General features: G+C 48.3%; 2 protein-coding genes across 2 annotated transcripts; one reads left to right on the top strand and one right to left on the bottom strand.

The window, feature by feature from the left end:
• Nucleotides 1-58: 58 nt before the first annotated feature.
• On the top strand, nt 59-4,317 carry SNRPD1 (small nuclear ribonucleoprotein D1 polypeptide). Its single transcript, XM_042888895.1, has 4 exons — nt 59-153; nt 730-806; nt 2,395-2,586; nt 4,142-4,317. The coding sequence occupies exons 1-4, from the start codon at nt 140-142 to the stop codon at nt 4,216-4,218; spliced, it is 360 nt and encodes a 119-aa protein (XP_042744829.1). The 5' UTR covers nt 59-139; the 3' UTR covers nt 4,219-4,317.
• SLC6A20 (solute carrier family 6 member 20) lies at nt 2,082-15,367 on the bottom strand. Its single transcript, XM_042888893.1, has 11 exons — nt 15,219-15,367; nt 12,266-12,406; nt 11,604-11,695; nt 10,921-11,148; nt 10,374-10,484; nt 9,705-9,946; nt 9,305-9,467; nt 8,508-8,712; nt 6,696-6,855; nt 6,196-6,361; nt 2,082-5,548 (listed from the first exon to the last, which is right to left on the bottom strand). Exons 1-11 carry the CDS (start codon nt 15,337-15,339, stop codon nt 5,399-5,401), a joined length of 1,779 nt encoding a protein of 592 aa, XP_042744827.1. The 5' UTR covers nt 15,340-15,367; the 3' UTR covers nt 2,082-5,398.
• Between the last annotated feature and the right edge of the window lie 224 nt (nt 15,368-15,591).

The raw sequence follows: 15,591 nt of genomic DNA on the forward strand, positions 1-15,591 counted from the left end.
GGCGCGGCCCGCTCGTCGAAGGCCCCGTTTCTCTCCGCCCGCGCTCGCGGCGCTCCTGCAGAGGGCTCCCCGCTCCCCCAGGGGCGGCCGCCGCTGCCCGCCGAAGGCCCCGCGGCCCCCGCGCCTTTCCGCCGGCGCTATGAAGCTCGTCAGGTGAGCGGATGGAGGCGGATCGCGGAGAGAGGCGGCGGGAAGCCCGCGCGCGCAGCCTGCCCTTCCCCCACCCTCGGGCCGCCCGGCCTGGTGGGGCTTCGGTGCCCCTTTGGGCTCTGCGGCGGGCGGCCGGGCCTGCAGAGCGAGGTGCCCGGGAAACCCCTTCGTGCGGCTGGGGGCGGAGCCGGGTAGAAGCGCCTTCACGCGGTACCGACTCCTAAAATGGCTTCTCCTTAGCGCGGCTCTGAGCCCATGGAGTCGCGGAGTATCCCGAGTTGGAAGGGATGCACGAGGGATCCCGAACACAACTCACACAAGGTCCCCGAAACACAAACCTTGTGTCTGAAGGCGTTGTCCCAGCGCTACCTGAGCCCGGTGCCGCCTTCTTAGCCCCTAGCAGTGGGCGCTGTCTGGGGCTTTGGCTTTGCTGATGAGCTCCTTCAGTGGAATTGACGGCAGTTGGGAACGTTTGGCTTAGAATGCAGCACTCGGTGCATATCGGTTCTCTGTAGCAGCATGTGGTTGGATAGGGGTAAGGCTTAGTGTGATAATGAACACCCTATGCTTAATTCCTAGGTTTCTGATGAAGCTGAGTCATGAGACTGTGACCATCGAGCTGAAGAACGGGACACAGGTGCATGGCACCATCACAGGTATGGTGTGCCAGCAGCCCCACAGACTGACCAGAGCTGTGTGGGGTAAAGGAGACCAGTGCTGCCACTGCTGGTGTAAGCGTGGTAACCTGAAATTACTGCAACAGCATGCAGGCACTGGTGAGGCAGCGTTAGTGCTGTATCAAAGGGCAGTGGGTATACAGCCTACGTGTTTGTAAGATGTTTCAGTACATCTTGGGGCTGGAACTTGAAGGTCCCTTCAGATAATAGTTAATGAAGAATGTGGCTATGGCTTTGAGATGGGCAAGATTTTAAATCTGAAAGCTTGAAAGTTGGTTTTGAGGAGGATGTTTTTACTCTGCTTAAGGTATGGAAACACACGTTTCTATGTGCACACATCGGTTTCATTAAATTGGCTTCAGAATGTGTAGTTAAAGAGATCCAGGTCTCCTGCTGTAGCCTAAGGCCTGTCCTGCAAACAGGTCTGTGTGTGTCTGCGTAGGGAAGTGCTCCTCTTATGCAGGTCTGCACAGTGAGGGTACTCCTCCTCCCTGAGCTGAAGGCTTTGAGAAAAGCCTTTTTAGCTGATTAGTTGCTTCTCATGCACAGAAAATTGTGCAGATGTTGTTTGCTTTAGAAAGATTAGAGGCTGATAGCGTTCCAAGAATACTCATTTTAGAGTTGCTCAAAAGACATCAAGATGTGCAGTACTCAGTAAAGCAAAGCCTGTGATGTATGATGACTGTGCTTGGTCTTGTTGCTGGTCTCTAACTTTAAAAAATACTCAAAAACCACCTAATAATAAAGATTTCTTAAAAATGGCATAACATGACAGAGTTGTATTGCAGGGGATTGCTTAGGTGCTCTCATTGACCAGCACCAATCTACTGAGATGTGGTAGGGCTAAAAGCATGTCACTTTGCAGCCAGATCCATCAGCTTTGTTAGAACCTGTCTCTGATGGCAGCAGTCTGTGTGTCTCCTACCCTGGTGTTCTGGCTGCCTTTGTTGTTGAGCAAAGTCTCTCTCATGCTGTGCTAAGAACCTCTACAACCTTACAGTGTCATCTGTGGCTCTGAAATGACAGTCATCCCTGTACATGGGTGCACAAAGCATGTTTGCAGCTGCAGTGCCACCTGCAGTTGGTGCTTCTCATGCTGATATTAGGTGTATTTGATCAGAAAATAGTGGTTGAACTTAACAAGGAAATGCAGTGTTTTTTTCCTACTCAAAAGTTTGTTTTCCTTCTTTTTAAAGGAGTAAAAAAGACAATTGTTATGCTTTTGTAATAAGTGGCAGTTTATTTGTTGTCCAGAGGAATCATTTTAAGCGTGCACAGTGTTGCTGTGACTAAGACCTAGGAACGGATCCCTACAGCTGGTAGCAAGTGGCTCTTCCATTGGAAATATATCAGTGAAGAGTTGAGGGCAGCAGCTGATAAATCAGCATAACTTAACAGAGAAAAAAAGATGTAGTTTCTCCTTCCAGTTAGAGGATTAATTAACGAATGGCACAGATCCAGAAGTGTTTGTTAGCAAAGTCTTGAAGCGTGTGCACCGTTAATAATAGCCAGAGAGGAGTCATCCAGTGTGTTTTCACTCTCTGAAATCAGACTTCTGCCATTTCAGGAGTGGATGTCAGTATGAATACTCATCTCAAGGCTGTGAAAATGACACTGAAGAACAGGGAGCCTGTACAGCTGGAGACGCTGAGCATTCGGGGGAATAACATCCGATACTTCATTCTGCCAGACAGTTTGCCCCTGGACACCTTGCTCGTGGATGTTGAACCAAAAGTCAAGTCCAAGAAAAGAGAAGCAGGTCAGTGCATGATTTCCCAATCTCTGCTTGTTTTGCCTTGTCTTTGTTTTCGTGCTCTCAGTCTGAAGGCATAGGATTGGAATATCTTAATTTCTGTATTGCTTTCATCTCTGAGGGTTTGTACTGAACTCACTCGCTCTGCCTTGCCTGCCTTCTTTGTGTCTGTAGTTTCCTTTCATGAGAAGTTATTTATATGGCTTCTCATGCATCTGTTTCAACATGTAAATGTCTTCAAGTGCAAGTAAATCTTAACCTATCACGTTCTCAGAGGTAACACCAATGTTCCTGTTTTCATTGTTCATGTGTTTCACTGTTTCACCAACAGTTCCTGTTTTCAAAATGTCTGCTCAGCTTCCCTGGTTCTGTGGGTACCTTCATATTTAGCCTAATAAGAAAGTATAGAATAGCCTCAGGAGTGGTGCTGAACTGAAATCCCATGTGGAAGTGGATACAAATAATCTGCTGGAGATCTGAGTTGGAGGGGCTTCAGAATGCAGAAGGAGCTGAGGCTATGTTCCTTCTTTTCCTTAGAAGCCTAACCGAGTAGGGAATGCTGCTGTTTTTATTCTACGCTGTTAACAATGTCCAGTAAACTCCACAAAGTTTGTATGTGTCCTCAGGCAGTAAAAGTTCTGCCCAGCAGCGTTAATCAGTGTATCTTTCAAGAAATAAGTTAAAGGTAATTGTGCTCTGAAGTAACTGCTTGCCGTTTCTCCTGTAATTTATGCCTAAGTATACGGACCTGCGGTCTTTGATGCTCCAAAAATGCATCATAATTAATCTTCTTACATTAATAAAATGGAATAAGGAGCCCTTGAGTGTGTACATCACAGGCTAAAATGACATTGCCATCATCTGGACCGTAGAGCCTCCAGTGTTTCCTTCAGCCTGAATCATTCTGTGGTTCTGTCTTCCTTCTGTGTGTCACGACATGGCAGCACTGAGAAGCAGTGGGCTGGGATTCATGTCTGAAACTGGCACAGGCATTTCTGGAAACAGAATGGGCTGTCTGGTGCTGGGTCCCTTTAGAAATGCTGCCTTTTAGTCTGCTGCAACCTGGGAGAAGGGGCTTGGAAATCTTAGAGCATGTTTTTCTTAAACACTGTACTTAATGAAATGGTGTGAGCTGTGGCAAAAAAAAAAAAAAGAAAGAAGAAAAAACACCTTTCTAGGGAGATGGGTAATAACTAAAATACTCTGTGCAGCAAAATGTTGCAATTTCTTTTTCTGATTCCTGAAGAACAAGGTTTTATCAAGCAGAGAAGAGAAATTGTCAGACTTCCCACAGTATTTGGAAGCAGTGATGTTTCAGCTCCTTGTTGTCTGCAGCCAAGTCAGAGACAGACAGTAGCCCATGGCAGCTGGGCACTGGAACACCTAACACAAAAGATGACAATGCTGTCTTTAAGACATTCTGGGAATTAACAGGTTTAATATCTTACTGCTTCCGTGTGATGAGATGTTAGGTTGTTCGTGCTTGCAGCAGAATGTTCTGATAGAAATTAAAGTATTCCAAGGTCTCACTTGCTTCGTCTTTCCTGTTTTATTTGCTCAGTTGCTGGAAGAGGCCGTGGCCGAGGCCGCGGAAGAGGCCGGGGCCGCGGAAGAGGAAGAGGAGGCCCAAGACGATAACTTCTCGCATGCAACTGTTACCAAATGCTGGGCGACTTTGGATTTTTTTTGTACAGGTCTTGTTTATGGTATCCATTTTTAATAAACCGAAAAGTGAAATGGGTGTCTTTCCTTCGTTAGTTCAGTATGGGAAGGGAGGCATGCATTTCTAGAGGCTGCTGCAGACTAAGCGTGTCCTGTCGGTGTTGATTATGACTTTCAAGATTTCATCCACCCCTGAGGGCTGTGAAATGACCTCCTGCTCTTTGCCCCATAGAGATAGACTTGTGTTGATGCACTCTGAAAACGTTTGAAACAAAATCCCTCTTTTATAAGGCACTTGCCATCTTCTAATGGTTACATAATCAAGGCACTGCATTTAGAACCTGTATCCCAGGAGCGTGTCTCTTGTATTCTTCATTGACCTCTTTGCAAGTTCATAGATAAAATTTTACTGATTCCTGCTACACGATGCTTAAAATTTAAGCGTGGTACTTCCATAGAACATTAACACGAGCAAATGAAACAGTTCTGTGAAACTGCTGGACTGTTGCATCTCATGATGAAAATTAAAGTACACTTGGATATGAGCTTTGTCAAAGCTAGTTGTATGGCATACTGGGTGTTGGTTGGCTTATAGGGCAGCTTATTAATTACAGGCACTTTGTTCAGTGCATCCCTAGCAAAATGTACAGCACAGGGCAGAACTGCGCACTGGAACTGGAAGTTTACTTCTTCTGGAGACAACATCTGCAGCTTGGATATAAACTGTGTTGCTGAACATGGATATAATACACATGGTTAAGTGTTGGCTTTCTGAAGTGGTAGGGATGTGTGCCCGTACTTCAGTGCAGGAACATGCCTGCTTGGTTGCTCCTGTTTCCAGATAGGCAGTGCTACAGCGGAGAGGGGAAGATCGCCTAATAGATGGCATTGGTTAATTCGTGCTAGCTAGAGCGTTTGTGAGCTGCTGTTTTGCTTCTCCCCCTCTTACAGAGGCCATACTAAAGCTTCATCTTGTTACGGGAGAGCTTGTTTTCTGAACCACTGAGGGACCTCCCAAGAGCACTTTTTGGTAAATATAGCACCAAGATACTCCAATCTCTAAGTAGCTGCTACAAGTAATGGTTGCTGCTGGCTTCCAGAAGTGCCCGGTCACTGGTGGTGCGGGTGAGGTCTTTCCCAATCCAGTTCTCTGTGTTCATGCGACAGTGGAGACTCTTTCCCTCTTCAGTCTCTTCCTTACGAAAGTTAGGAGTGCCCCCAGGGGTATGCACATGGTGGATGAGGCCACCAACAGCCCTATCACTGCCAGGGCATAGCTGGGGTAGTCCCTTGTCACCAGCTGCCCCTACAAGAGAGAGAAGCAGCGTTGGGTCTGGTTTGCTACATCCCAAATCAGTCTGGCCACGTGTTTATTTAAATGGGCCAGCAGAGAAGCAAAGGCACTGCTGCCTGAGGTGGAACTGCTCATGAGTATCCTCAGCACTCTTCTTTGTCCTACCTCACAGCCTTAAAACTGATAATGAGAACAGAGCTGCTGTAGCTGTTACGTGTGATTTTTGGCTTTGATTTGCTTCTCTTAATGAGGTGGCTCCATGTGGACATGTGCCTTCGTTCTGCTCCTGGGCCTGTGGGCTCACGCTGACACTCGGTCAGCAGGGCAGGCCCTCTGCAGGCTCCAAAAGTTACTAATTTGTTTCTGCATGCTAGGAACATTTCCACAGAAGGTTATGAGCCAATTGCTTACCCAGTAGTCATTCCTTTGGAATAAATACGCAGTTAAGCATTCTTAAAATGTGTTTTGGCCATGAAGAAAAATGTTTATGCCAATCTTGAAAGCTTTTAGCTTGTGAAAGCCAGCAGCAGCTTTGTTCAAACTATCTTTTTTAATTATTTTTATATTTAATGTGTGTTTTTTAAGTTGATATTCTGGTCTTGAGGGAATTAATGGAAGTGTTTTTGTTTGTTTGTTTTAAAACAAAGCAATTGTGTTACCTGTGTGCTATCCCACGCTTGGTACTGAAGGGTTCCTGTGAGGATATAGTCCGTGAGGTAAAATATAAACAGGCTTATAATGAGCAAAGGGCTAGCAAAAGCCCACATTGTTTTCCAGTACCAGTTTAGCTTGCGTCCAATCATCGTGTGAAGATCTTTCTCAAATCTGTGTTTAAAAACAGAAACAAAAACGCAAGACATTCCTGCGTAGTTCAATCCACACCCTCATCCGTGTCACTTCAGAAGCACCTAAGGAAGAAAATGCGGGCAGAGGGAGTGGAGAGCATACTTGGCCAGGAGGGGTAATGAGCAAAGAGCTGTTGCCTGAAAAATTGCTTCATGCGGATTAGAGAGTGAGGTTGGAATGAAGGGGCCCCATCACCTTGCTGGGCACAGAACCTAGCAGAAAAAAAGCAGCCCCAGGTGGTGTTCATAGTGCTGGCCTGCAGCCATCCCACCTGGCTCAGGCCATGAGAAAAAAGGAGGTGTTGAGCTGTTACCTTCTTAGCCCGTAGATGTAGCACACAGCAATGGTTTCTACCAGCACGATGAGCAGCAGCGAGAGGGTGGCTGCGTAGTCATTGAATATGTCAAACCAGTAGTTCCCAGCCTCCATGGTGAATATGAGGCCGATGATGCAGTTGATGAAACACACAAAACCTGCGTGGATAAAACAGAGACCCTGCCCTCGTACCTGGAAATCAAACTGCATGAGGGGGTATTTATCATGGGCATGCCTGCTGCTGCAGGGGCTGGAGAAAGCCTGAATGACTTCCCATATATATCAGGCTTGTATTTCAGTACTTAGCAACATGGCAGCACGCAAGGCATGAACACCATCCCTGGAGGTGTTTAAGATGAGGTGGAATGAGGCCCTGGGCAGCCTGGTCTAGTATCAGAGCTGGAGGTTGGTGGCCCTGCCTGTGACAGGGGGGCTGGAACTAGATCCTTGATGTCTCTTCCAACCCAAGCCGTTCTGTGATTCTTTGCTCTTGATACAGATCTCAAAGTGCCTTGGGTTGCAAAAGAGAGGCAAGTTTTTGCCTTCTGACAAAGGTATGGCCCATGTGCGTGTTTGTAAATGCCCTGCTGTATCCTTTATTTGCCAATCTACTGCACAGTTGCAGCACACCCTCACCACTGAGCGAGGAAAACTGGGTGCTGTCATGGCCTTGGCAAGCCCCTTGTTCCTGCTGGGCTCTTCAGCTGTGAGCTGCTGCAGCTCCTGGGCACGGTGTGTATTACTGAGCTATTCGCACTCATCCTTCTTCTCTGCCTGATGAAAACATGGATTTTAAATGCTTCCCCCCACACTCTTTTGTGTGAAGCACTCTGAATTCTGGTTGACAGTTAACAGTGGTAAAACAGTTCTTAAATGCGATGCTTGATTGGGAGCATCTACTGCTTTTGACCACTGTTTCACATCTAGGGATGCTGGTGACGTATGCAAAACTGCTGAGCCACTTGCTACATATGTCCTGGCCTTCCTCCTGGCCCTTTGTGCAATGCAATCATGCAGTATGTGTGGGACAGCCAGCGAACCAGGCCTAGCCAACACGGGTTCACAAGAGGCAGGTCTTGCCTGACACCAGCCTCATCTCCTTCTATGACTGGATGACCATTGGTTGAGGAAGAGCTGTGGATGTAATTTACCTAAATTTTAGTACAGGCTGTAACTGTCCTTCTCAGCATTCTCCTGCAGAAGCTGGCAGCCCAGCTGGATGCTGGTGAGTGGAGTTAAATCCAGCTGGTGACACATTGAGCGGTGTTCTCCAGTGGTCAGTATTGGGGCTGGACTGATTTAATATCTTTATTGATTATCTGGATGAGGGGATTGAGTGCATCCTTAGTAAGTTTGCAGATGACACCAAGTTGGGAGGAAGCGTTGATCTCCCTGAGGGTAGAAAGGCCCTATAGAGGGGTCTGGACAGGATGGATCAATGGGCTGAAGCCAATTGCATGAGCTTCAGCAAGACCAAGTGCTTGGTCCTGCACTTGGATTCCAGTTGGATATTACGAAAAGTCTATTCAGAGAGCAGTGAGCAGTGGCACAGGCTGCCCAGGGAGCTGGTTGTCACATCCCTGGAGGTGTTCAAGAACCATGTGGATGTGGCACTGACGGACATGGTTAATGGGCATGGAGATGATGGGTTGACAGTTGGACTTGATGATCTTAGAGGTCTATTCCAACCTTAACAATTCTGTGATTCCACGCCTTTCTCTTCTCGAGGACAGAGGGATGCTGAGGGACACCATGCTATGCATGCCTGCTCTCCCTGTGTGGCCAAGGGTACCGCACTGCAGGCACTTACCAGAGATCACTTCCTTAGAGAAGCGTGAGGTGATGGCCTTGCTGTCAGTCAGGGGCGTAAGGATGGCGGCGATGTTGCCCAGCATGCTGCCAATGCCCAGCATTAGCAGCATGGCAAAGTAGAGCACAGAGTACAGCTGAGACACCTCCATGTTTTTGATGGCTTCTGAGTAGACAATGAATGCCAGCCCAGTTCCTTGGACAGCCTGCCAACAGGAAGGAGACAGTGACTGAGTTGGGGGCTTGGCTACCTATAAGCTTATGATAAGGAATAATTTCATTGGGGAGGGAAGTCAAATTCCTTGTAGTGCCTTTCAATTTGATGCTCCAGGGATGCAGAATGTGCCAAGCAAGGGGGGACTGAAGCCCAGACAAACTGCAAAGCAGCCCCTTTGGAAAGCTGCATGGAGGAAAAGGACCAGGAAGTGTTAGTGGACAGCTGGCTGCACATGAGCCAGCAGTGTACCTCTGAAAAAGAGGTCTCTCAGGGGAGACCTGATCACTCTCTACAGCTGCCTGAAAGGAGGCTGTGGTGAGGTGGGGATTGGCCTCTTCTCCCAGGTAACAGCAGTAGGATGAGAGGGAATGGCCTCAAGTTGCACCAAGGGAGGCTCAGGCTGGATATTACAAAACATTTCTTCTAAGTGAGGTGGTGCAGTCACCGTCCCTGGAGGTCTTCAAGAACCATGGGGATGTGCACTGAGGGATGTGGTCAGTGGACATGGTGGGGATGGGTTGGTGGTTGCACTAGGTGGTCTGAGAGGTCTTTTTCAGCCTTAATTATTCTGTGATTCTTACCGTGTCTAACTCAGCTTCTAAGCTGCAGTTTTTCAGCTGGGGCGACAACTGGGCATACTCCTGTGGGTGGGCAGCCATGAGGTAGTCCTTCATCTCACTAAGGTTGTCTGCTGTCAAGGAGCCTTCCTCCAGATCGAAAGTATTCATCAGCAGCAGGATCACCCTGTGGTGGATGGCATAGATTTAGTGCCCATTGCAGATGGAATGGAGCTACCAGGGCCAAGTGAGGGAAGGAGGTTGGGGAGTGCTGCCTGGGGACAGCCCAGTCCAAACAGCATCATCACCTTTACTAGAGCAGTCCTAGATCTGGTGCTGCATGCTGTTGTTTGTTCACCTCCTCTTTAATTTGCAAGGAATGGCTTCTGGGGGCAAAGAAGTAAACAAAATACCCAGCTCTTACTTGTTTATGCAGCTTTCGTAGTTAAATGTCGCCTTGAAGCCATAGATGGAGAAAGTCACAATGCTGGCGAATATGGACGTGGTGCTGTTGATGAGGGAGACGATGATGGCGTGCCGCTCACAGTTGTTGCTTGGGTCATTGTAGCTGGCAAAGGCAATGAGGCTGCCAAAGCCCAAACCCAGTGAGAAGAAGATCTGTGTGGCGGCGCTGATCCACGTTTTGGGGTTCGACAGCTGCTCCAGCTGCAAAACCAGACAGGAGGATGGGGCTGTGAGGCTGCACACTGTACCGCCCCTTGGAGAGTGCAGGGACCGGGACAGCGACCTTGATGAGGTTACGCCCACACCCAGGAGTGAAGGGAATTGGCTTGGGTCCCTTTGTACACCCCTTTTAGCTCAGGGCCGTAGTTCTAGCAGGTTTACTGCACAGTTTGGAAGCAGTACACTGCAAGTGGCGTTAGAGGGCATCCTTCTCTGCAGGAAAGCAAAGAGGAGTGGGCGATGTGGCAGGGAAGCCACCAGCAGCTCACTGCTGGGGACTTGAGACATCTCACCAGGACTACCAATGGAAAAACTCTGAAGAAGAAAGGCAGCATTGCCACCTTTTGAAAACCTACACATTCAGTCACCAATAACATTTAGCTAAAAGTTCAGTGCTGTTTTTCCATACCTTTGGAGTAAACATGTATATCAACCCGTTGACAGCTCCGTGAAGTGTCAGTCCTCTGATGAGGTATATGATGAGAACACAGTATGGCAAGGAGGCTGTGACATAGACGACCTATGGAAAGGAAGGGGAACATCTCAGTAGTGCACATGAAGAACTGCCATTATTGTATTTGTTATCTGTACTGCCCTCTTTCTTGCACTGAGGCACACCTTCCATTGCTATGCATTGTCAGTACATCTTTGCTATTTCATTGGGGTCATTTTTGCCCACAAACCCAGCTGCAGCAAGTTTCAGAGGTTACTCTTAGTTAGCAGTCTCTTGGGCTTCTGTGCTTTTCTAATGCGATTTGTGGATTACAGCACTCAGCCCTGTTCTTAGTGAAGGCTCTTAGGACATTTCTTTCCTCCCCTCCTCCTAACTTTTGCTGCAGATAAAAAGAAAGCAAAAGACCAAGTAGACCTCTTTTTCTCTTTTTCTCTTGCAAAGCCTGAGGAATAGGTGTCTCCTGCCACCATCAGTACCACCAGGGGTGGTGCCTGCCCCTTACCTTGCCTGTGGACGCGGTGCCACGGAGGATGCAGAGGTAGACCACCAGCCAGGCCAGTGTCAGGCACAGTGCCTGCTCCCACTGCAGGTTCCCGCTGGTCTCAAGTGAGGGGGAGATGTTCAGGGTCTGCCGGTACCAGAAGTACTGGGTGGAAGATGTCTTCTCACACTCCTCCTCGTACCCCGTGCGGTTGCTGTTCAAGGGGCAGGTGGCCCATGGCAGTGGGTCCTGGAATGGAGAGAGGACAGCAGTGGAAACAGAAGTTAGGGAAGCTTTTCCCTTGGGGCTGCTTGTCCCCACGTTGTACCACCTGGCCCTGTGCTGACACCATCCCTTGGTAGCAAGGCCCCACTCTCTAAGGGCTGATCCTCTCCTCTGGAGATGGCCCTCTATCTCCCAGGGAGGACTGAGCCTCTCTGATCATCTTATCTAAAGCAAACCCCATCTCCTAGGGATGACTTTCTCCCCAGGGACCAATCCTCTCCCCTGTGACCAACCTCTCTGACCATCTCTGCTGGAGCCAAGCATATCTCCTAGCTCTGAGCTTCTCCCAGAGGACTGAACTCCTGCCCTGGAGCACATGACGTGGACTATCCCAGGGCTGAGCAATGTCCATCCAGTACCAGTGCAAAGCCCTTGGGGTCCTCCATGGGGCTAAGCCATACCACCAGGCACCCACTTACCTGGAAGGAGTGGAAGAGGTACCAGAAAGCCCAGGCATTAATCACGTTGTAGTACATGGAGAGGAAGAAGGAGACGACCACACTGGCAACGCCTGCAGGTGGGAGAGAGTGTGCGGTCAGTGGCGAAGCCCAGAAGCCAGTCATGGCAAGATGGCCGCCTCCTGTCAGGGCTGGCCTGAACTGAGCTCTACGCTTCAGTCACTCTGGAGAGTGAACAATCAATTTACTGTTACAACAAAACATGCATGTAAGCAAGCTCATTTGGGCCATGGGGGTGATATAATGTCTTAATAAAGTTGGAAGATCTGAGCTCTGATAAACACAAAGATGTAGTGTGGAAGCCAAAGCCCCATCCTGCTGCTCTGTGGGGCTGATGCTCAGCATGGGCAGCCTGGGGCTGAGTTTGGCTCTGATCTTCAGGCTGCCACCATTCTGGCAGCCTGCCCCAGGGCATTGGAGCTCAGGCCTCTGTGCCCGAGCAAGGTTCAGCACCAGTGCTAGGAAAGGGAGGAGGAAAATGCCCCCAGCCTGCTGGAAACCCATCTCCTGTCTGCTTTCATCTATGAAGGACAAATTATCTCTGTTCCTTAGGTACTTAAAAAAAAAAAAAAAAAAAAAAAAAAAAAAAGCAACAAAACAAAAGATGGAAATAGAGGACATACCAACCCCACAGAGGTAGGGGCTTATTATTTTCCAGGCTCCGATGCTCCCCTTGCGCATGCGCTGCCCCACCGCCAGCTCCAGGTAGAGCAGCGGCATCCCCTCCACGATCAGCATGATGACGTATGGGATCAAAAAGCCACCTGCAAGGGAAAACAGGTGGTGTCCAGCATACCACCAGCCTGTAAATACCGCACTGCCCTCTCAGCATCCAAGTTGCCCTAGTGGTGGTGGCTGGCTGGCTCCTGTCCCAGCACCTCATTTGTTCAGGAGCACGACACAGCCTGAGGGGCATCTCTTGGGGTTTCAGCAGGTGTCCTGGCCAGGACCAGGAATTTTCCATGGGCATTTGGCAGGGCTGGGATTTCTGTTGTTCAACTGTGGGTCATCAACGGCTGGCGCAATGTGCAGAGCTGTTAACAGGTAACAACATGCCACGCTGACCTCTGAATGTGCTAAGACAAATGAAGGCAAGTAGAAGAGAGCTTTACATGCGGCATTCTGTGATAGGGAGCAAAGCAACAGCAATAACCACATAGACTGGAAATTTTAAGTAACGATTGAAGCCTGGCAGGAAGGAGGGAAGAAGGTGAGGGGCAGGATGCCCATCAGCTTGAATTTCTGGTGGGAAGACAAAATCCTTCCCCTTCACTTCAAGAAAGAGCTGCTGACTGAGTCAAACCCTGGATTACTTCCTGAAGCCTTTCCTGGTTCTCTTTTTACAGCGTGCCAAAAAATTTACGTAAATATCTCTTATGTAGGATTTAATCTGTGGCATTAACATTCTTCACGATGGGCTTGGTGCAGTGGCACAGAAGAATGGGCTTCGGCAGTGGCCGAGGCAAAGGACTGGAAGTAAACACTGAGCAATAATCCGGTTTATTCTCGGAATTAATGTCCTACCGCCCGGCTCTGTCTTTGCTAACAAGGCCTTTGTTAGCCTGTTAGGTAACTTCCTATGCCACAAGGGAGGCAATCGATCTGTTGGGCCGGACAGGGCAGGCCGTGCTCCCTGCAAAGAGGAGGCCAAGGGGCAGCTGCCAGCATCCCTGGGTGCCTGGCATACCCAGTGCTTGAATTCCTGCAGCACTGCTTTGTTTGGTGTGAGTCTTGTGGCCCCCTGGAAGGGCACTCAATGCTTCTAAGAGGGCAGTGAAAGTAATTAGGAGAAGCAAAGCCCACTGTCAGGAGTTTTGGACAAACAATAAGAACTGCTGCTCCCCTGGAAAATTTAATCAGGAGGACAGAACTAGTGGAGAAACTGCTCTTAGAAAAACATGCTTGTCAGAAAACACTTGATTTTATTTACTCTTTTTCTATGGTTGATCAATGTTCCAGTTTGGGTTACATGTCAGAGAATTTTTGCCATCTACTATACTATTGACATAAGGACAAACCACAGAACCTCATCGTCAGTGTTTGAGTTCTGCTGTCTGTCAGGGTGTCTGCCAAGATGAGCTGTTGGAGCACTCATCACATGCAGTTTAATTGCATACAAGCACCTGAGTGTTGTGCCAGAACTCAGTGTTGGACATGAAGCCTTTACTCTCCAAAAGCCTTGATAAGTATTCCCAGAATCCAGCCCTTCCATCGCTTCTGATCTCAGAAATCACAGAATCATAGAATAGCCTGGGTTGAAAAGGACCACAATGATCATCTAGTTTCAATGCCCCTGCTGTGTTCAGGGTCGCCAACCAATGGTTAAAAAAGCTTCAGACACAGCAGCATTTTGCTTCTGCTGTAGTTTTGTCCATTGCATTATCTGAGTTTTTCTGACCCGATCCCTCAGGGCAGCTCTGATGTGGTCCTGGCACTGAGCTGGCTTCTCAACAGCCAGCATGAACCAAATTCCACCACCTCTGCATTTAAAAGCAAGCCATGAGTCAACGTTCATTGCACAAAATGAATAAGAAGAACTGAAACACCTGTGTGTTTCTTTCCTGAAAGGAACAGGTCAGAAGCAGACCAGCAGTAAATAAGGCAGATATTGATCATGTTGCTTAGTGCATGTACAAGATGGGTCCAATGCTCTGACAACGGATACAGCTTGGGAAATAATATAAAACTGGGATGGTTTATGAAAACAGACAGTTTCTGCACAGGTAGTTCTTCAGTAAATGCCAGTAAACCAGAGGTAGTTATACACTAAAAGAGATTGTTAGTGGTGCTTTTCAGTTAACGAATTAACTGACTTTCAATTTCTAAGGAACAACATCCATGGCTGCTATATGATTTGGATATCATCTTTCTCCTGTTTGGACCTGGGAGAGGGATGGACTTTCAAAGGTGGTGATTGGGCATTTTTGAGCCCATTTATTCCCTATTTTCAAAGTTTCCTGTGAGGCATTAGCACAGGAGCTCCTGCTGATTGAGGATTTTCATCCAAATTCAAGGCAGCTTTGCAGACAACTTATCACCTCCCGGAGTAAGGTTTGTATAAAGGACAACACATTAATGACAGCTCCTTGATATGTTACAGCAGATCCTTCAATCAACTCAGTGTGAACATCTTCCCACCTCTTACTTGATCCAGCTACTTCTCAGAGAAATTGTGAGGATCTGAGCTCATTTCTAGTGCCTTCAGAGTGGCTCGAGGGGGCAGGAAAGCAATACATAAACATCCTACGGACCTACAGTTCTCACTGTGCTTTTACAAAACATGGGGCTTCCCACTGTTCCACTGTACTTCTGAGAAGTGAGTGCTGTGTGGGAGCAGCGGTCAGGTGAATATTTCATGCTAAAGAACACATAAAACAAAGCAGACAAAGTCTGAGCCAGCTGTATGTTGTGCCCTTCTTGCACAGCACAAGGAACTTTCCTCCTGAAACACGCAGAAGAAAAACCTGACCTCCTGCTCTGCTCCGGACCCTGGTGGGGTCAGCAAGGACAAAACGCCTCTGGAGCTCATCATCACACTTCCAGAGGCAGAAAGTGAGAAATGCAAACTGCACTTACCTCCACCGTACATCTGACACAAATATGGGAACCTCCAGACATTCCCCAGCCCCACGGCATAAGAGATGCAGGCAAAAACAAACTGCAAGGGGTTGTCCCACAGCGGCCGGGCCTTCTCCATGTCCTGCAGGTGGGCAGCCGTCCTGTTGCTGCTGCCGGCCCACAGGTGCTCTGCCAGCCATGCGCCGCCTCCACGCCAGCCTGGCTGTGAGGGGAGGGCAAGGCAGAGGCATGCTTGCCAATTCCTATCAAGCTTTTTAATTACTAATCTTATTAACAGGCACATACTGAAGTAGGAATGCTGGTAAATAGATTATAGACACACACACAGCACTATAAAATTGATACTTGGGGTGAATAGCTGCCTGGGCTT

This window comes from Lagopus leucura, unplaced genomic scaffold (assembly GCF_019238085.1).
Source record: "Lagopus leucura isolate 7727_CA_CO unplaced genomic scaffold, USGS_WTPT01 Super-Scaffold_100157, whole genome shotgun sequence".
Classification (NCBI taxonomy): Eukaryota; Metazoa; Chordata; class Aves; order Galliformes; family Phasianidae; genus Lagopus; species Lagopus leucura.